Here is a 15,642-nt window from a genome sequence, read left to right as displayed (position 1 = left end):
ATACCGTTGCAATAATTATCAGCGGTTACCTTGGTTACTCAGAGAAAAACAACAACAAAAACACTACCAATTCATATCACATACCTTCAGGTTTTGCTCAGTGTTGTCAAACGTGGTCTGGAAATTAGGCCCGTTGATATCAGCCTGTAGGAAGGGATAGCATGTCGTTAGGACTCACAAACACTTCCTGCTCTAGAAAACAACTGCTTAGCTCATATAAGATTTCCATAGAACGAGAGACCCAACGATAAAAATATTGGGATTTTTCTTTCTAAAATAAGATATTGTGCTTGTGAACTTGGGCAAAATGCAATAGAGAGAGAGTGAGTGAAAGAGTGAGTGAGTGAGTGAGTGAAAGAGTGAGAGTGAGAGAGAGTGAGTGAAAGAGTGAGTGAAAGAGTGAGTGAAAGAGTGAGTGAGAGTGAGTGAAAGAGTGAGTGAGTGAAAGAGTGAGTGAGTGAAAGAGTGAGTGAGTGAAAGAGTGAGTGAGCGAGTGAAAGAGTGACAGTGAGAGAGTGAAAGAGTGACAGTGAGAGAGTGAAAGAGTGACAGTGAGAGAGTGAAAGAGTGACAGTGAGAGAGAGAGAGAGAGAAAGAGTGAGAGAGAGAGTGAGAGAGAGAGTGAAAGAGAGAGTGAAAGAGTGAGAGTGAGAGAGTGAAAGAGAGAGTGAAAGTGAGAGTGAAAGAGTGAGAGTGAAAGAGTGAGTGAGTGAAAGAGTGAGTGAGTGAAAGAGTGAGTGAGTGAAAGAGTGAGTGAGTGAGTGAAAGAGTGACAGTGAGTGAGTGAAAGAGTGAGTGAAAGAGTGACAGTGAAAGAGTGACAGTGAGAATGAAAGAGTGAGAGTGAGAGAGAGTGAAAGAGTGAAAGAGTGAGAGTGAGTAAAAGAGTGAGTGAAAGAGTGAAAGAGTGAGTGAGAGAGAGTGAAAGAGTGAGTGAGTGAAAGAGTGACAGTGAGAGAGTGAAAGAGTGAGAGTGAGAGAGTGAAAGAGTGAGAGTGAGAGAGAGAGAAAGAGTGAGAGAGAGAGAGTGAAAGAGAGAGTGAAAGAGAGAGTGAAAGAGAGAGAGTGAAAGAGTGAGAGTGAAAGAGTGAGTGAAAGAGTGACAGTGAAAGAGTGAGTGAGAGTGAAAGAGTGAGTGAGTGAGTGAAAGAGTGAGTGAGTGAAAGAGTGAGTGAGTGAATGAAAGAGTGAGTGAGTGAGTGAGTGAAAGAGTGAGAGAGTGAGTGAGTGAAAGAGTGACAGTGAAAGAGTGAGAGTGAGAGAGAGAGAGTGAAAGAGTGAGAGAGAGTGAAAGAGTGAGAGAGGGAAAGAGTGAGTGAGTGAAAGAGTGACAGTGAGAGAGTGAAAGAGTGACAGTGAGTGAAAGAGTGAGAGTGAAAGAGTGAGAGTGAAAGAGTGAGAGTGAAAGATTGAGAGTGTGAGAGCAGAGATATCGATTTGAGACCAACAGAAGGAGTGACTGGACAAAAGAACCCAGTGAGTAAAACTCCACTTACTTTGGTGTACTCCACTTTGAGCAGGTCTGAGCCGTGCTTGTCTGAGGAGCTGATCAGGTGCAGAGGCTGGTTATTGGAGTCTGGAAATGAACATCATTCATTACTAATCATGTCTGGGGATGCCCATCCCTGTTATAGAGGGATAGAATCAGTTGGACATTTATATAAATAATAGCGATTTCCTGTTTACAGACATCCCACGGCCCAGTCTACATCCGACATGGGCTGCTACTACCATGGCTGTACTGAAGTGGAGGACTTCATCCCAGATGCAGTCTCTACCGTGGTCCTACTGTACCTCTGATCTCACAGTAGTCCAGGCCTACTTTACGGAGGTGAGGGTGAGGTCATAGGTCAGGGTTACTAGTACCTCTGATCTCACAGTAGACCAGGCCTACTTTACAGAGGTGAGGGTGAGGTCATAGGTCAGGGGTTAGGGTTACTAGTACCTCTGATCTCACAGTAGTCCAGGCCTACTTTACGGAGGTGAGGGTGAGGTCATAGGTCAGGGGTTAGGGTTAGTTAGTTAGGGTTACTGGTACCTCGTATCTCACAGTAGTCCAGGCCTACTTTATGGAGGTAGGAGGTGATGGTGAGGTCATAGGTCAGGGGTTAGTGTTAGTTAGTTAGGGTTACTGGTACCTAGTATCTCACAGTAGTCCAGGCCTACTTTATGGAGGTAGGATGTGATGGTGAGGTCATAGGTCAGGGGTTAGTTAGTTAGGGTTACAGGTACCTCGTATCTCACAGTAGTCCAGGCCTACTTTACGGAGGTAGGAGGTGATGGTGAGGTCATAGGTTCTCATCTTGCCCTCTGCTCCCAGCTGAGACACACTGAGGGCTAACAGCGTGTTCTCCTGGTCAGCCTGACGCGTCAACTCCAACAGCACCTGGAGAACGTCACCAAAAACACACCTCAATAACATGATAACGCATTAGACAGTGGTCCTGTGGTCCTGTGTAGCATAGTGCTATAGACAGTGGTCCTGTGTAGCATAGTGCTATAGACAGTGGTCCTGTGTAGCATAGTGCTATAGACAGTGGTCCTGTGTAGCATAGTGCTATAGACAGTGAATCTGTGGTCCTGTGTAGCATAGCGCTATAGACAGTGGTCCTGTGTAGCATAGCGCTATAGACAGTGGTCCTGTGTAGCATAGCGCTATAGACAGTGGTCCTGTGTAGCATAGCGCTTTAGACAGTGGTCCTGTGGTCCTGTGTAGCATAGCGCTATAGACAGTGGTCCTGTGTAGCATAGCGCTTTAGACAGTGGTCCTGTGTAGCATAGTGCTATAGACAGTGGTCCTGTGTAGCATAGCGCTTTAGACAGTGGTCCTGTGTAGCATAGCGCTTTAGACAGTGGTCCTGTGTAGCATAGCGCTATAGACAGTGGTCCTGTGTAGCATAGCGCTATAGACAGTGGTCCTGTGTAGCATAGTGCTATAGACAGTGGTCCTGTGTAGCATAGTGCTATAGACAGTGGTCCTGTGTAGCATAGTGCTATAGACAGTGGTCCTGTGTAGCATAGTGCTATAGACAGTGGTCCTGTGTAGCATAGTGCTATAGACAGTGGTCCTGTGTAGCATAGTGCTATAGACAGTGGTCCTGTGGTCCTGTGTAGCATAGCGCTATAGACAGTGGTCCTGTGTAGCATAGCGCTATAGACAGTGGTCCTGTGTAGCATAGCGCTATAGACAGTGGTCCTGTGTGGCATAGTGCTATAGACAGTGGTCCTGTGTAGCATAGCGCTATAGACAGTGGTCCTGTGTAGCATAGCGCTTTAGACAGTGGTCCTGTGTAGCATAGCGCTATAGACAGTGGTCCTGTGTAGCTCGGTTGGTAGAGCATAGAGCTTTAGCAACACCAGAGTTGTGGGTTCGACTCCCACTGGGGTCACCAATAGAAAAATGTATTGCTTTGATTATTGGGTTATTTGAACATTATAGAGAGAAAAAATACAAGAACAGCTCTGTACCGCTCTGACTTCAAACTTGAAGTGTACGTCAGTCAGCTCCTCTGTGACGGAGGGTTGGTGCTCCTCATCCACGGACATATAATATGACTCTCCATCTGAGTCTGAGGAGGAAGATAAATATATAGAGTAATATAGATTACTTATAGACTACATACAGACTACATATAGATTATATACAGACTACATACAGACTACATACAGACTACATACAGACTACATACAGTCTGCATAGTGTAAAAAGATCACACATACACTGAGTGGACAAAACATTAGGAACACCTTCCTAATATTGATTTGCAACCCCCCCCCCCCCCTTGCCCTCAGAACAGCCTCAATTCGTCGGGACATGGACTCTGCAAGGTGTCAAAGCGTTCCACAGGGATGCTGGCCCATGTTGACTCCAATGCTTCCCACAACTTGTGTCAAGTTGGCTGGATGTCCTTTGGGTGGTGGACCATTCTGGATACACACGAGAAACTGTTGAGTGGGAAAAACCCAGCAGCATTGCAGTTCTTGACACTCAAACTGGTGCGCCTGGCACCTACTATCATACCCTGTTCAAAGGCACTTCAATCTTTTGTCTTGCCCTTTCACCCTGAATGGCACACATACACAATCCATGTGTCAAGGCTTAAAAGTCCTTCTTTAATCTGTCTCCTCACCTTCATCTCCACTGATTTGAAGTGGATTTAACAGGTGACATCAATAAGGGATCATAGCTTTCACCTGGACTGGACAGTTTGTCATGAAAAGAGCAGGTGTTCCTAATGCTTTGTCCACTCAGTGTACATCACCTACAGACGTCTGAAAATAAACAGAACATATCCCATAGTGAAAGAAATGTTTCCACTCATTCATGATTCATCCCATACAATAACAGATGGTCCTTCTATCTCCTGGTCTTTGTTCTTCCATCTATCTCCTGGTCTTTGTTCTTCAGTAACAGATGGTCCATCTATCTCCTGGTCTTTGTTCTTCAGTAACAGATGGTCCTTCTATCTCCTGGTCTTTGTTCTTCCATCTATCTCCTGGTCTTTGTTCTTCAGTAACAGATGGTCCATCTATCTCCTGGTCTTTGTTCTTCAGTAACAGATGGTGCTTCTTTCTCCTGGTCTTTGTTCTTCAATAACAGATGGTCCTTCTATCTCCTGGTCTTTGTTCTTCCATCTATCTCCTGGTCTTTGTTCTTCAGTAACAGATGGTCCTTCTATCTCCTGGTCTTTGTTCTTCAGTAACAGATGGTCCATCTATCTCCTGGTCTTTGTTCTTCCTTCTATCTCCTGGTCTTTGTTCTTCCTTCTATCTCCTGGTCTTTGTTCTTCAGTAACAGATGGTCCATCTATCTCCTGGTCTTTGTTCTTCCTTCTATCTCCTGGTCTTTGTTCTTCAGTAACAGATGGTGCTTCTATCTCCTGATCTTTGTTCTTCCTTCTATCTCCTGGTCTTTGTTCTTCCTTCTATCTCCTGGTCTTTGTTCTTCAGTAACAGATGGTCCTTCTATCTCCTGGTCTTTGTTCATCCTTCTATCTCCTGGTCTTTGTTCTTCAGTAACAGATGGTCCATCTATCTCCTGGTCTTTGTTCTTCCTTCTATCTCCTAGTCTTTGTTCTTCAGTAACAGATGGTGCTTCTATCTCCTGGTCTTTGTTCTTCCTTCTATCTCCTGGTCTTTGGCCTTCAGTAACAGATGGTCCTTCTATCTCCTGGCCTTTGTTCTTCAGTAATAGTTGCCATGGAAATGCCCTTGTTTGTCTGATCCAAATCAGATGAAGGAGGTTGAGCCGCTGACTCTAAAATACAGTCTTCTGTTACCTGAGGGGGGAGCTGTTGTATTCTGTCTTGCACTCGACATCGACTCACCGTCCCCAACAGACAACTGAGTCATGGCATCCATTTTAGACAAAGACCAGGGGATAGGAGGAGCATCCCATCTAGGATCAGATTACCTGACACTCAATTATAACCGTTAAGAGTGGTCAGATAACAGCAGACCCTGGATCAGTTCCTGCAGAAACAGTTTAGTGAAGAACCAACCCCCCCCCCCACCTGTCTCTAATGCATCCAGCAGGACGGGGGACTGTAAACCCAGGATGTTGGGCCTGGCCTCAGACAAACACAGCATCTAGTGGAAACAATATGGGAGGGGGAAGAAAACAGTTGATTGCCAATCCTATTACTATTAGACATGATTAACTGTACCAATATAATGGGTGTGTGTGTAGGTTACTCTACTGGTGAACTGGGTCATACCAACTGTACCAATATAATGGGTGTATTTAGGCTACTCTACTGTACCAATATAATGTGTGTGTAGGTTACTCTACTGTACCAATATAATGGGTGTGTGTGTAGGTTACTCTACTGGTGAACTGGGGCATGCCAACTGTACCTTCTGGGTGGGGGTGGAAGGGGTGGAATCACCCTGGGGCATGCCAACTGTACCTTCTGGGTGGGGGTGGAAGGGGTGGAATCACCCTGGGGCATGCCAACTGTACCTTCTGGGTGGGGGTGGAAGGGGTGGAATCACTCTGGGGCATACCAACTGTACCTTCTGGGTGGGGGTGGAAGGGGTGGAATCACTCTGGGGCAGGGGGATGCTGTTGACCAGGTCCAACACTCCCTGGATCTTCTGGTCTGAGATCTTCACATGGAGGAGAGGCAGTTCTCCAGACACCTTGAATCTGGAACACAGTAGATACCTGAGGTTTACTAATCTGGAACACAGTAGGTACCATACCAGAGGTTTACTAATCTGGAACACCGTAGATACCTGAGGTTTACTAATCTGGAACACAGTAGGTACCATACCAGAGGTTTACTAATCTGGAACACAGTAGGTACCATACCAGAGGTTTACTAATCTGGAACACAGTAGATACCAGAGGTTTACTAATCTGGAACACAGTAGATACCTGAGGTTTACTAATCTGGAACACAGTAGGTACCAGAGGTTTACTAATCTGGAACACAGTAGATACCAGAGGTTTACTAATCTGGAACACAGTAGATACCATACCAGAGGTTTACAAATCTGGAACACAGTAGGTACCATACCAGAGGTTTACTAATCTGGAACACAGTAGATACCAGAGGTTTACTAATCTGGAACACTCAGCCCCCCCAGTCTGGTGTTACCTGGAACAGCCCCCCCAGTCTGGTGTTACCTGGCTCAGCCCCTCCAGTCTGGTGTTACCTGGCTCAGCCCCCCCAGTCTGGTGTTACTTGGCTCAGCCCCCCCAGTCTGGTGTTACCTGGCTCAGCCCCCCCAGTCTGGTGTTACCTGGCTCAGCCCCCCCAGTCTGGTGTTACCTGGCTCAGCCCCCCCAGTCTGGTGTTACCTGGCTCAGCCCCCCCAGTCTGGTGTTACCTGGCTCAGCCCCCCCAGTCTGGTGTTACTTGGCTCAGCCCCCCCAGTCTGGTGTTACCTGGCTCAGCCCCCCCAGTCTGGTGTTACCTGGCTCAGCCCCCCCAGTCTGGTGTTACCTGGCTCAGCCCCCCCAGTCTGGTGTTACCTGGACATCCTGGTGTCCTTCTCCACCATGCATTTGGCCAGCTGGAGGCTGAAGTCCATGGGCTGCAGGATGTGCTGTATAGAGGAACCACGTTGACGGGCCGTCTTCCACTCCTCACCTGTAGGGACAGACCGGAACAGTGAGGGACAGAGCTCAGTGGGGACAGACCAGAACAGTGTGGGACAGAGCTCAGTAGGGACAGACCGGAACAGTGTGGGACAGAGCTCAGTGGGGACAGAAACCGGAACAGTGGGGGACAGAGCTCAGTGGGGACAGAAACCGGAACAGTGAGGGACAGAGCTCAGTAGGGACAGACCGGAACAGTGGGGGACAGAGCTCAGTGGGGACAGACAGGAACAGTGGGGGACAGAGCTCAGTGGGGACAGACCGGAACAGTGGGGGACAGAGCTCAGTGGGGACAGAGACAGAAACATTGAGTGACAGAGACAGAAACCGTGAGGGACAGAGCTTAGTGGGGACAGACCGGAACAGTGGGGGACAGAGCTCAGTGGGGACAGAGACAGAAACATTGAGTGACAGAGCTCAGTGGGGACAGAGACCGGAACAGTGAGGGACAGAGCTCAGTGGGGACAGAGACCGGAACAGTGAGGGACAGAGCTCAGTGGGGACAGAGACCGGAACAGTGAGGGACAGAGCTCAGTGGGGACAGAGACCGGAACAGTGAGGGACAGACCGGAACAGTGGGGGACAGAGCTCAGTGGAGACAGACCAGAACAGTGGGGTACAGAGCTCAGTGGACAGAGACAAACAGTGAGGGACAGACAGAAACCGTGAGGGACAGAGACAGAAACCGTGAGGGACAGAGCTCAGTGGACAGAGACAGAAACAGTGCGGGACAGAGCTCAGTGGACAGAAACCGTGAGGGACAGAGACAGAAACCGTGAGGGACAGAACTCAGTGGACAGAGACAGAAACAGTCAGGGACAGAGCTCAGTGGGGACAGAGACAGAAACAGTGAGGGACAGAGCTCAGTGGGGACAGACCGGAACAGTGGGGGACAAAGCTCAGTGGGGACAGAGACAGAAACATTGAGTGACAGAGCTCAGTGGGGACAGAGACCGGAACAGTGAGGGACAGAGCTCAGTGGGGACAGAGACCGGAACAGTGAGGGACAGAGCTCAGTGAGGACAGAGACCGGAACAGTGAGGGACAGAGCTCAGTGGGGACAGAGACCGGAACAGTGAGGGACAGACCGGAACAGTGGGGGACAGAGCTCAGTGGGGACAGACCAGAACAGTGGGGTACAGAGCTCAGTGGACAGAGACAAAAACCGTGAGGGACAGAGACAGAAACAGTGAGGGACAGAGCTCAGTGGGGACAGAGACAGAAACAGTGAGGGATAGAGCTCAGTGAACAGAGACAAACAGTGAGGGACAGACAGAAACCGTGAGGGACAGAGCTCTGTGGACAGAGACAGAAACAGTGCGGGACAGAGCTCAGTGGACAGAAACCGTGAGGGACAGAACTCAGTGGACAGAGACAGAAACAGTCAGGGACAGAGCTCAGTGGGGACAGAGACAGAAACAGTGAGGGACAGAGCTCAGTGGACAGAGACAGAAACCGTGAGGGACAGAGACAGAAACCGTGAGGGACAGAACTCAGTGGACAGAGACAGAAACAGTGAGGGACAGAGCTCAGTGGACAGAGACAGAAACCGTGAGGGACAGAGACAGAAACAGTGAGGGACAGAGCTCAGTGGACAGAGACAGAAACAGTGAGGGACAGACAGAAACAGTGAGGGACAGAGCTCAGTGGACAGAGACAGAAACAGTGAGGGACAGAGCTCAGTGGACAGAGACAGAAACAGTGAGGGACAGAGCTCAGTGGACAGAGACAGAAACAGTGAGGGACAGAGCTCAGTGCGCATTGCTGCTCACAAGGCAGTAGACTGAGTGAATGTTTGTTCCACATTAACAGGAAAACACTGTTAGTGGGAAGACATCTGAGTGGTTTCATGAGACACAGATGAAAAAAACTGTTTGAAATGCAGTAAGGGGGAAGATGCAACAACTAGCATGTTGCTAATATAGAAGATCTATAGATGCAACAACTAGCATGTTGCTAATATAGAAGATCTATAGATGCAACAACTAGCATGTTGCTAATATAGAAGATCTATAGATGCAACAACTAGCATGTTGCTAATACAGAAGACCAATAGATGCAACAACTAGCATGTTGCTAATACAGAAGATATATAGATGCAACAACTAGCATGTTGCTAATACAGAAGATCTATAGATGCAACAACTAGCATGTTGCTAATATAGAATATATATAGATGCAACAACTAGCATGTTGCTAATACAGAAGACCAATAGATGCAACAACTAGCATGTTGCTAATACAGAAGATATATAGATGCAACAACTAGCATGTTGCTAATACAGAAGATCTATAGATGCAACAACTAGCATGTTGCTAATACAGAATATATATAGATGCAACAACTAGCATGTTGCTAATATATAAGATATATAGATGGAACAACTAGCATGTTGCTAATACAGAATATATATAGATGCAACAACTAGCATGTTGCTAATATAGAATATATACAGATGCAACAACTAGCATGGGTTGTTAATACAGAAGAAGTATAGATGCAACAACTAGCATGGGTTGCTAATACAGAAGAAGTATAGATGCAACAACTAGCATGCTGCTAATACAGAAGATATATAGATGCAACAACTAGCATGTTGCTAATACAGAAGTTATACAGATGCAACAACTAGCATGTTGCTAATACAGAAGATTTACAGATTTAACAAATAGCATGTTGCTAATACAGAAGATCTATAGATGCAACAACTAGCATGTTGCTAATGCAGAAGATCTATAGATGCAACAACTAGCATGTTGCTAATACAGAAGATCTATAGATGCAACAACTAGCATGTTGCTAATACAGAAGATCTATAGATGCAACTAGCATGTTGCTAATACAGAAGATATATAGATGCAACAACTAGCATGTTGCTAATACAGAAGATCTATAGATGCAACAACTAGCATGTTGCTAATACAGAATATCTTGTTGGAAGCCTGCCCAGTGGGAAGCCTGCCCAGTGGGAAGCCCGCCTAGTGGCTCTAGCAGCAGCCCTGTATGATCAGCTGTAGAATCACTTCTCTCTCTACTCTCATGTTCCTCCCATCAATCAACTGTATTATTATTTCACAACGGGATTTAATTTTCCCTTCTCTCGGAGACAATTTTATTTATCGGCTTTTCATTTCTGGTATCGGCTACTACCGTCTAACGGAACCCCTGGTGTGTGTGTGTGTGTGTGTATGTACCTGACTTGCTGTAAAGGACCTGGACACTACGTAGCTCCAGTGAGTACTTCTCGTAGGCACGGTCCATAATCTCCTCCAGGGAACTGAAACTGGGTGATAAAGACTGGGGGTTCCCCTGGTCCACACTCACCAGCTACACACACACACACACACACACACACACACACACACACACACACACACACCTTTAAAACTATGACACAATAAAACAATAGGGTGTCTTTGCTGTCATTATTCTAGCCTGTCTGTTCTCACCTTTAGACTACCCGTCTGTTCTCACCTGTAGACTACCCGTCTGTTCTCACCTGTAGACTTGTAGACTACCAGTCTGTTCTCACCTGTAGACTACCCGTCTGTTCTCACCTGTAGACTACCCGTCTGTTCTCACCTGTAGACTACCCGTCTGTTCTCACCTGTAGACTATCCGTCTGTTCTCACCTGTAGACTACCCGTCTGTTCTCCCCTGTAGACTACCAGTCTGTTCTCACCTGTAGACTACCCCGTCTGTTCTCACCTGTAGACTACCCGTCTGTTCTCACCTGTAGACTACCCCGTCTGTTCTCACCTGTAGACTACCCCGTCTGTTCTCACCTGTAGACTACCCCGTCTGTTCTCACCTGTAGACTACCCGTCTGTTCTCACCTGTAGACTACCCGTCTGTTCTCACCTGCAGACTATCCGTCTGTTCTCACTTGTAGACTACCAGTCTGTTCTCACTTGTAGACTACCCGGTCTGTTCTCACCTGTAGACTACCCGGTCTGTTCTCACCTGTAGACTACCCGGTCTGTTCTCACCTGACTACCCGTCTGTTCTCCCCTGTAGACCTGTAGACTACCCGGTCTGTTCTCACCTGTAGACTACCAGTCTGTTCTCACCTGTAGACTACCAGTCTGTTCTCACCTGTAGACTACCAAAGTCTATGATCATCAGGTCAGACTTGGCGTGGTAGAAGCCAGACTTAGGCACCAGCAGGTATGAAGGCTTTAGGTCAATCTTCAGGTCCAGAATCTTCCGGGTCTCAATGATGTGAGACAGACCTGCACAGAGGACAAAATCATCCTCAATAGATGTTAGATAATGAAGAACCAGCCAGAGACAAACATCTACCTAGCAGTGTGTATGAGGATGCTTATAACGGTTGTAATAACATCTTATGTAGCTGTTATAGAAGCTTTATGAACACATAAGTAAAGTGTTTCCTGTTTCTCTGTACCCACCAGTGGCTGTTATAAAGTGTTTCCTGTTTCCTGTACCCACCAGAGGCTGTTATAAAGTGTTTCCTGTTTCCTGTACCCACCAGAGGCTGTTATAAAGTGTTTCCTGTACCCACCAGAGGCTGTTATAAAGTGTTTCCTGTTTCCTGTACCCACCAGTGGCTGTTATAACGTGTTTCCTGTACCCACCAGTGGCTGTCATATAGTGTTTCCTGTTCTCACCAGTTGCTGTCATAAAGTGTTTCCTGTTTCCTGTACCCACCAGTGGCTGTTATAAAGTGTTTCCTGTTCTCACCAGTTGCTGTCATAAAGTGTTTCCTGTTTCCTGTACCCACCAGTGGCTGTCATAAAGTGTTTCCTGTTTCCTGTACCCACCAGTGGCTGTCATAAAGTGTTTCCTGTTTCCTGTACCCACAAGTGGCTGTTATAAAGTGTTTCCTGTACCCACCAGTGGCTGTTATAAAGTGTTTCCTGTACCCACCAGTGGCTGTTATAAAGTGTTTCCTGTTTCCTGTACCCACCAGTTGCTGTTATAAAGTGTTTCCTGTACCCACCAGTGGCTGTTATAAAGTGTTTCCTGTACCCACCAGTGGCTGTCATAAAGTGTTTCCTGTTTCCTGTACCCACCAGTGGCTGTTATAAAGTGTTTCCTGTACCCACGAGTGGCTGTCATAAAGTGTTTCCTGTTTCCTGTACCCACCAGTGGCTGTTATAAAGTGTTTCCTGTTCTCACCAGTTGCTGTCAAAGTGTTTCCTGTTTCCTGTACCCACCAGTGGCTGTTATAAAGTGTTTCCTGTTTCCTGTACCCACCAGTGGCTGTTATAAAGTGTTTCCTGTTCTCACCAGTTGCTGTCAAAGTGTTTCCTGTTTCCTGTACCCACCAGTGGCTGTTATAAAGTGTTTCCTGTTCTCACCAGTGGCTGTTATAAAGTGTTTCCTGTACCCACCAGTGGCTGTTATAAAGTGTTTCCTGTTCTCACCAGTTGCTGTCATAAAGTGTTTCCTGTTTCCTGTACCCACCAATGGCTGTTATAAAGTGTTTCCTGTTTCCACCAGTGGCTGTAATAAAGTGTTTCCTGTACCCACCAGTGGCTGTTATAATGTGTTTCCTGTTTCCTGTACCCACCAGTGGCTGTTATAAAGTGTTTCCTGTTTCCTGTACCCACCAGTGGCTGTTATAAAGTGTTTCCTGTTTCCTGTACCCACCAGTGGCTGTCATAAAGTGTTTCCTGTTTCCTGTTCTCACCAGTGGCTGTTATAAAGTGTTTCCTGTACCCACCAGTGGCTGTTATAAAGTGTTTCCTGTTCTCACCAGTGGCTGTTATAAAGTGTTTCCTGTTTCCTGTACCCACCAATGGCTGTTATAAAGTGTTTCCTGTTTCCACCAGTGGCTGTAATAAAGTGTTTCCTGTACCCACCAGTGGCTGTTATAAAGTGTTTCCTGTTTCCTGTACCCACCAGTGGCTGTTATAAAGTGTTTCCTGTTTCCTGTACCCACCAGTGGCTGTCATAAAGTGTTTCCTGTTTCCTGTTCTCACCAGTGGCTGTTATAAAGTGTTTCCTGTACCCACCAGTGGCTGTTATAAAGTGTTTCCTGTTCTCACCAGTTGCTGTCATAAAGTGTTTCCTGTTTCCTGTACCCACCAATGGCTGTTATAAAGTGTTTCCTGTTTCCACCAGTGGCTGTAATAAAGTGTTTCCTGTACCCACCAGTGGCTGTTATAATGTGTTTCCTGTTTCCTGTACCCACCAGTGGCTGTTATAAAGTGTTTCCTGTTTCCTGTACCCACCAGTGGCTGTCATAAAGTGTTTCCTGTTTCCTGTACACACCAGTGGCTGTCTTGTCCTTAATCTCCTCCAGCTTGGAGAGAGTAGCTGAAGTCAACACCTCCAGGTCCACTCCCTTCCCTGTCTTAAAGAACTCTGCCATGCTGTTCACAGTCAACTGACAGAGAGAGAAAGAGACACACACACACACACACACACACACACACACACGTTTATTTCCCTGTCTTAAAGAACTCTGCCATGCTGTTCACAGTCAACTGACAGAGAGAGAGAGACACACACACACACGTTTATTTCCCTGTCTTAAAGAACTCTGCCATGCTGTTCACTGTCAAGTGACACAGAGAAACACACACAAGACTTGACCTTAGTGACTTCCGTGACCCCACAAAGGGCAGGAGAGTAACGTACCGTGTGAATTTGAATACAGGCAGGAACTGTAAACAGACTACGTGCATGGAGAATAAACATGGTAATATGCAACATGAAATACTAGCAATAACAGACATTAATACATTGGAGAAGGAGGGATCTGCACTACTTGGTCAAAGACAGGACTTCGTAGGGCAGGTTATCCGCCATTGATGACATCATTAATGAGGCTTGATCATATATGAGACAGACAGACAGAGACAGAGACAGAGAGGCAGACAGAGACAGAGACAGAGAGGCAGACAGAGACGGGCAGACAGAGACGGGGAGACAGAGACGGGGAGACAGAGACAGGGAGACAGAGACAGGGAGACAGAGACGGGGAGACAGAGACAGGGAGACAGAGACGGGGAGACAGAGACGGGGAGACAGAGACAGGGAGAGAGAGACGGGGAGAGAGAGACAGGGAGAGACAGAGACGGGGAGACAGAGACAGGGAGACAGAGACGGGGAGACAGAGACGGGGAGACAGAGACAGGGAGACAGAGACGGGGAGAGAGAGACAGGGAGAGACAGGGAGAGAGAGACAGGGAGATTCCACATAGTCAGGTTTAATTTCTGACTCTCTGGGACAGAGGGAGGTCCTTATAGATGGGAGAGATGATAGCAGCAGATTGTGTGACAGGGCAGTAAGTGAGTGAGGGTGTGTAAACCCATACACACCGAGTCATAGATGATCTCTACAGGCTGGGAGTGGACTCTGAGCAGCTGCTCTGCAACGCTGTCCTCTGGGTTGACTTCAAACAGGATGGAGAGCAGAGAAGAGGTGGAGTCCCCTACTGACGCTATGAGAGAGGGGACAGCTCCCTGCTGTTCCAACCCTGTTACGTACCAGTGTTCTAACGCTGCCTCCACCCTGGGAGAGGAGAGAGAGAGGAGAGGGGAGGGAGAAGATAGAGAAGTAGAGGAGAGGAGGAGGAGGAGAGGGGAGAGAAGGGAGATGGGAGGGAGAGGATAGAGAGAGGAGAGAGATGATAGAGAATGGAGAGGAGAAGAGAGGATAGAGAGGGGAGAGGATAGAGAGGGGAGATGGAAGAGGAGAGATCGAGGGGAGAGGAGAGGAGGAGATAAATAGTTAATCAACCGTTGTATTAAATGTTCCTTAATGTTTTCTCTTGTGTGTTCTTGCTTTGAACAAATGCATTTTTTGTCTTTGCAATAAAACCTTTTGTGACTGTGTGAACTCCACTACATGCTGAACTGTTTCCAAACCAGGCGGTGATGCAGCCAGTTAGGATGTCCTCGATGGTGCAGCTGTAGAACGTTTTGAGGATCTGAGGACCCATGCCAAATCTTTTCAGTCTCCTGAGGGGGAATAGGCTTTGTCATGTTCTCTTCACGACTGTCTTGGTGTGTTTGGACCAATCTAGTTTGTTAGTGATGTGGACACCAAGGAACTTGAAGCTCTCAACCTGCTCCACCACAGCCCCATTGATGAGAATGGGGGCGTGCTCGGTCCTCCTTTTCCTGTAGTCCACAATCATCTCGTTTGTCTTACTGACGTTGAGGGAGAGGTTGTTGTCCTGGCACCACACGGCCAGGTCTCTGACCTCCTACCTCTAGGCTGTCTGATCAGGCCTACCACCGCCTTGTCGTCAGCAAACTTAATGATGTTTGAGTCATGGGTGAACAGGGATGACAGGAGGGGACATAGCACGCACCCCTGAGGGGCCCCCGTGTTGAAGTTCAGCATGGCGGATGTGTTGTTGCCTACCCTCACCACCTGGGGGCTGCCTGTCAGGAAGTCCAGGATCTAGTTAGAGGGAGGTATTTAATCCCGGGTTCCTTAGCTTAGTGATGAGCTTGGAGGGTACTAGGATGTTGAACACCGATCTGTAATCAATGAATAGCATTCTCACAAAGGTGTACCTTTTGTCCAGGTGGGAAAGGGCAGTGTGGAGTGCAA

The 15,642-nt window shown here is 47.3% G+C and overlaps 1 protein-coding gene across 1 annotated transcript in view; it reads right to left on the bottom strand.

Moving 5' to 3' along the window:
• The window catches only part of LOC139385252 (vacuolar protein sorting 13 homolog C), a 204,483-nt gene that overhangs the window by 124,177 nt on the left and 64,664 nt on the right, over positions 1-15,642 (bottom strand). The window contains exons 19-29 of the mRNA XM_071130409.1: positions 14,400-14,592; positions 13,347-13,461; positions 11,202-11,338; positions 10,301-10,433; positions 6,980-7,097; positions 6,016-6,148; positions 5,514-5,589; positions 3,469-3,569; positions 2,233-2,386; positions 1,497-1,576; positions 85-144 (exon numbers count right to left, since the gene is read on the bottom strand). Coding sequence (XP_070986510.1) covers positions 85-144; positions 1,497-1,576; positions 2,233-2,386; positions 3,469-3,569; positions 5,514-5,589; positions 6,016-6,148; positions 6,980-7,097; positions 10,301-10,433; positions 11,202-11,338; positions 13,347-13,461; positions 14,400-14,592 — 1,300 coding nt within the window. The remainder of the gene's footprint in view (positions 1-84; positions 145-1,496; positions 1,577-2,232; positions 2,387-3,468; positions 3,570-5,513; positions 5,590-6,015; positions 6,149-6,979; positions 7,098-10,300; positions 10,434-11,201; positions 11,339-13,346; positions 13,462-14,399; positions 14,593-15,642) is intronic.

This window comes from Oncorhynchus clarkii, chromosome 26 (genome assembly GCF_045791955.1).
Source record: "Oncorhynchus clarkii lewisi isolate Uvic-CL-2024 chromosome 26, UVic_Ocla_1.0, whole genome shotgun sequence".
NCBI classification, from domain to species: Eukaryota; Metazoa; Chordata; class Actinopteri; order Salmoniformes; family Salmonidae; genus Oncorhynchus; species Oncorhynchus clarkii.
Note: the sequence above shows the minus strand (reverse complement) of the source record. Positions and strands in the feature narration are given on the sequence as shown.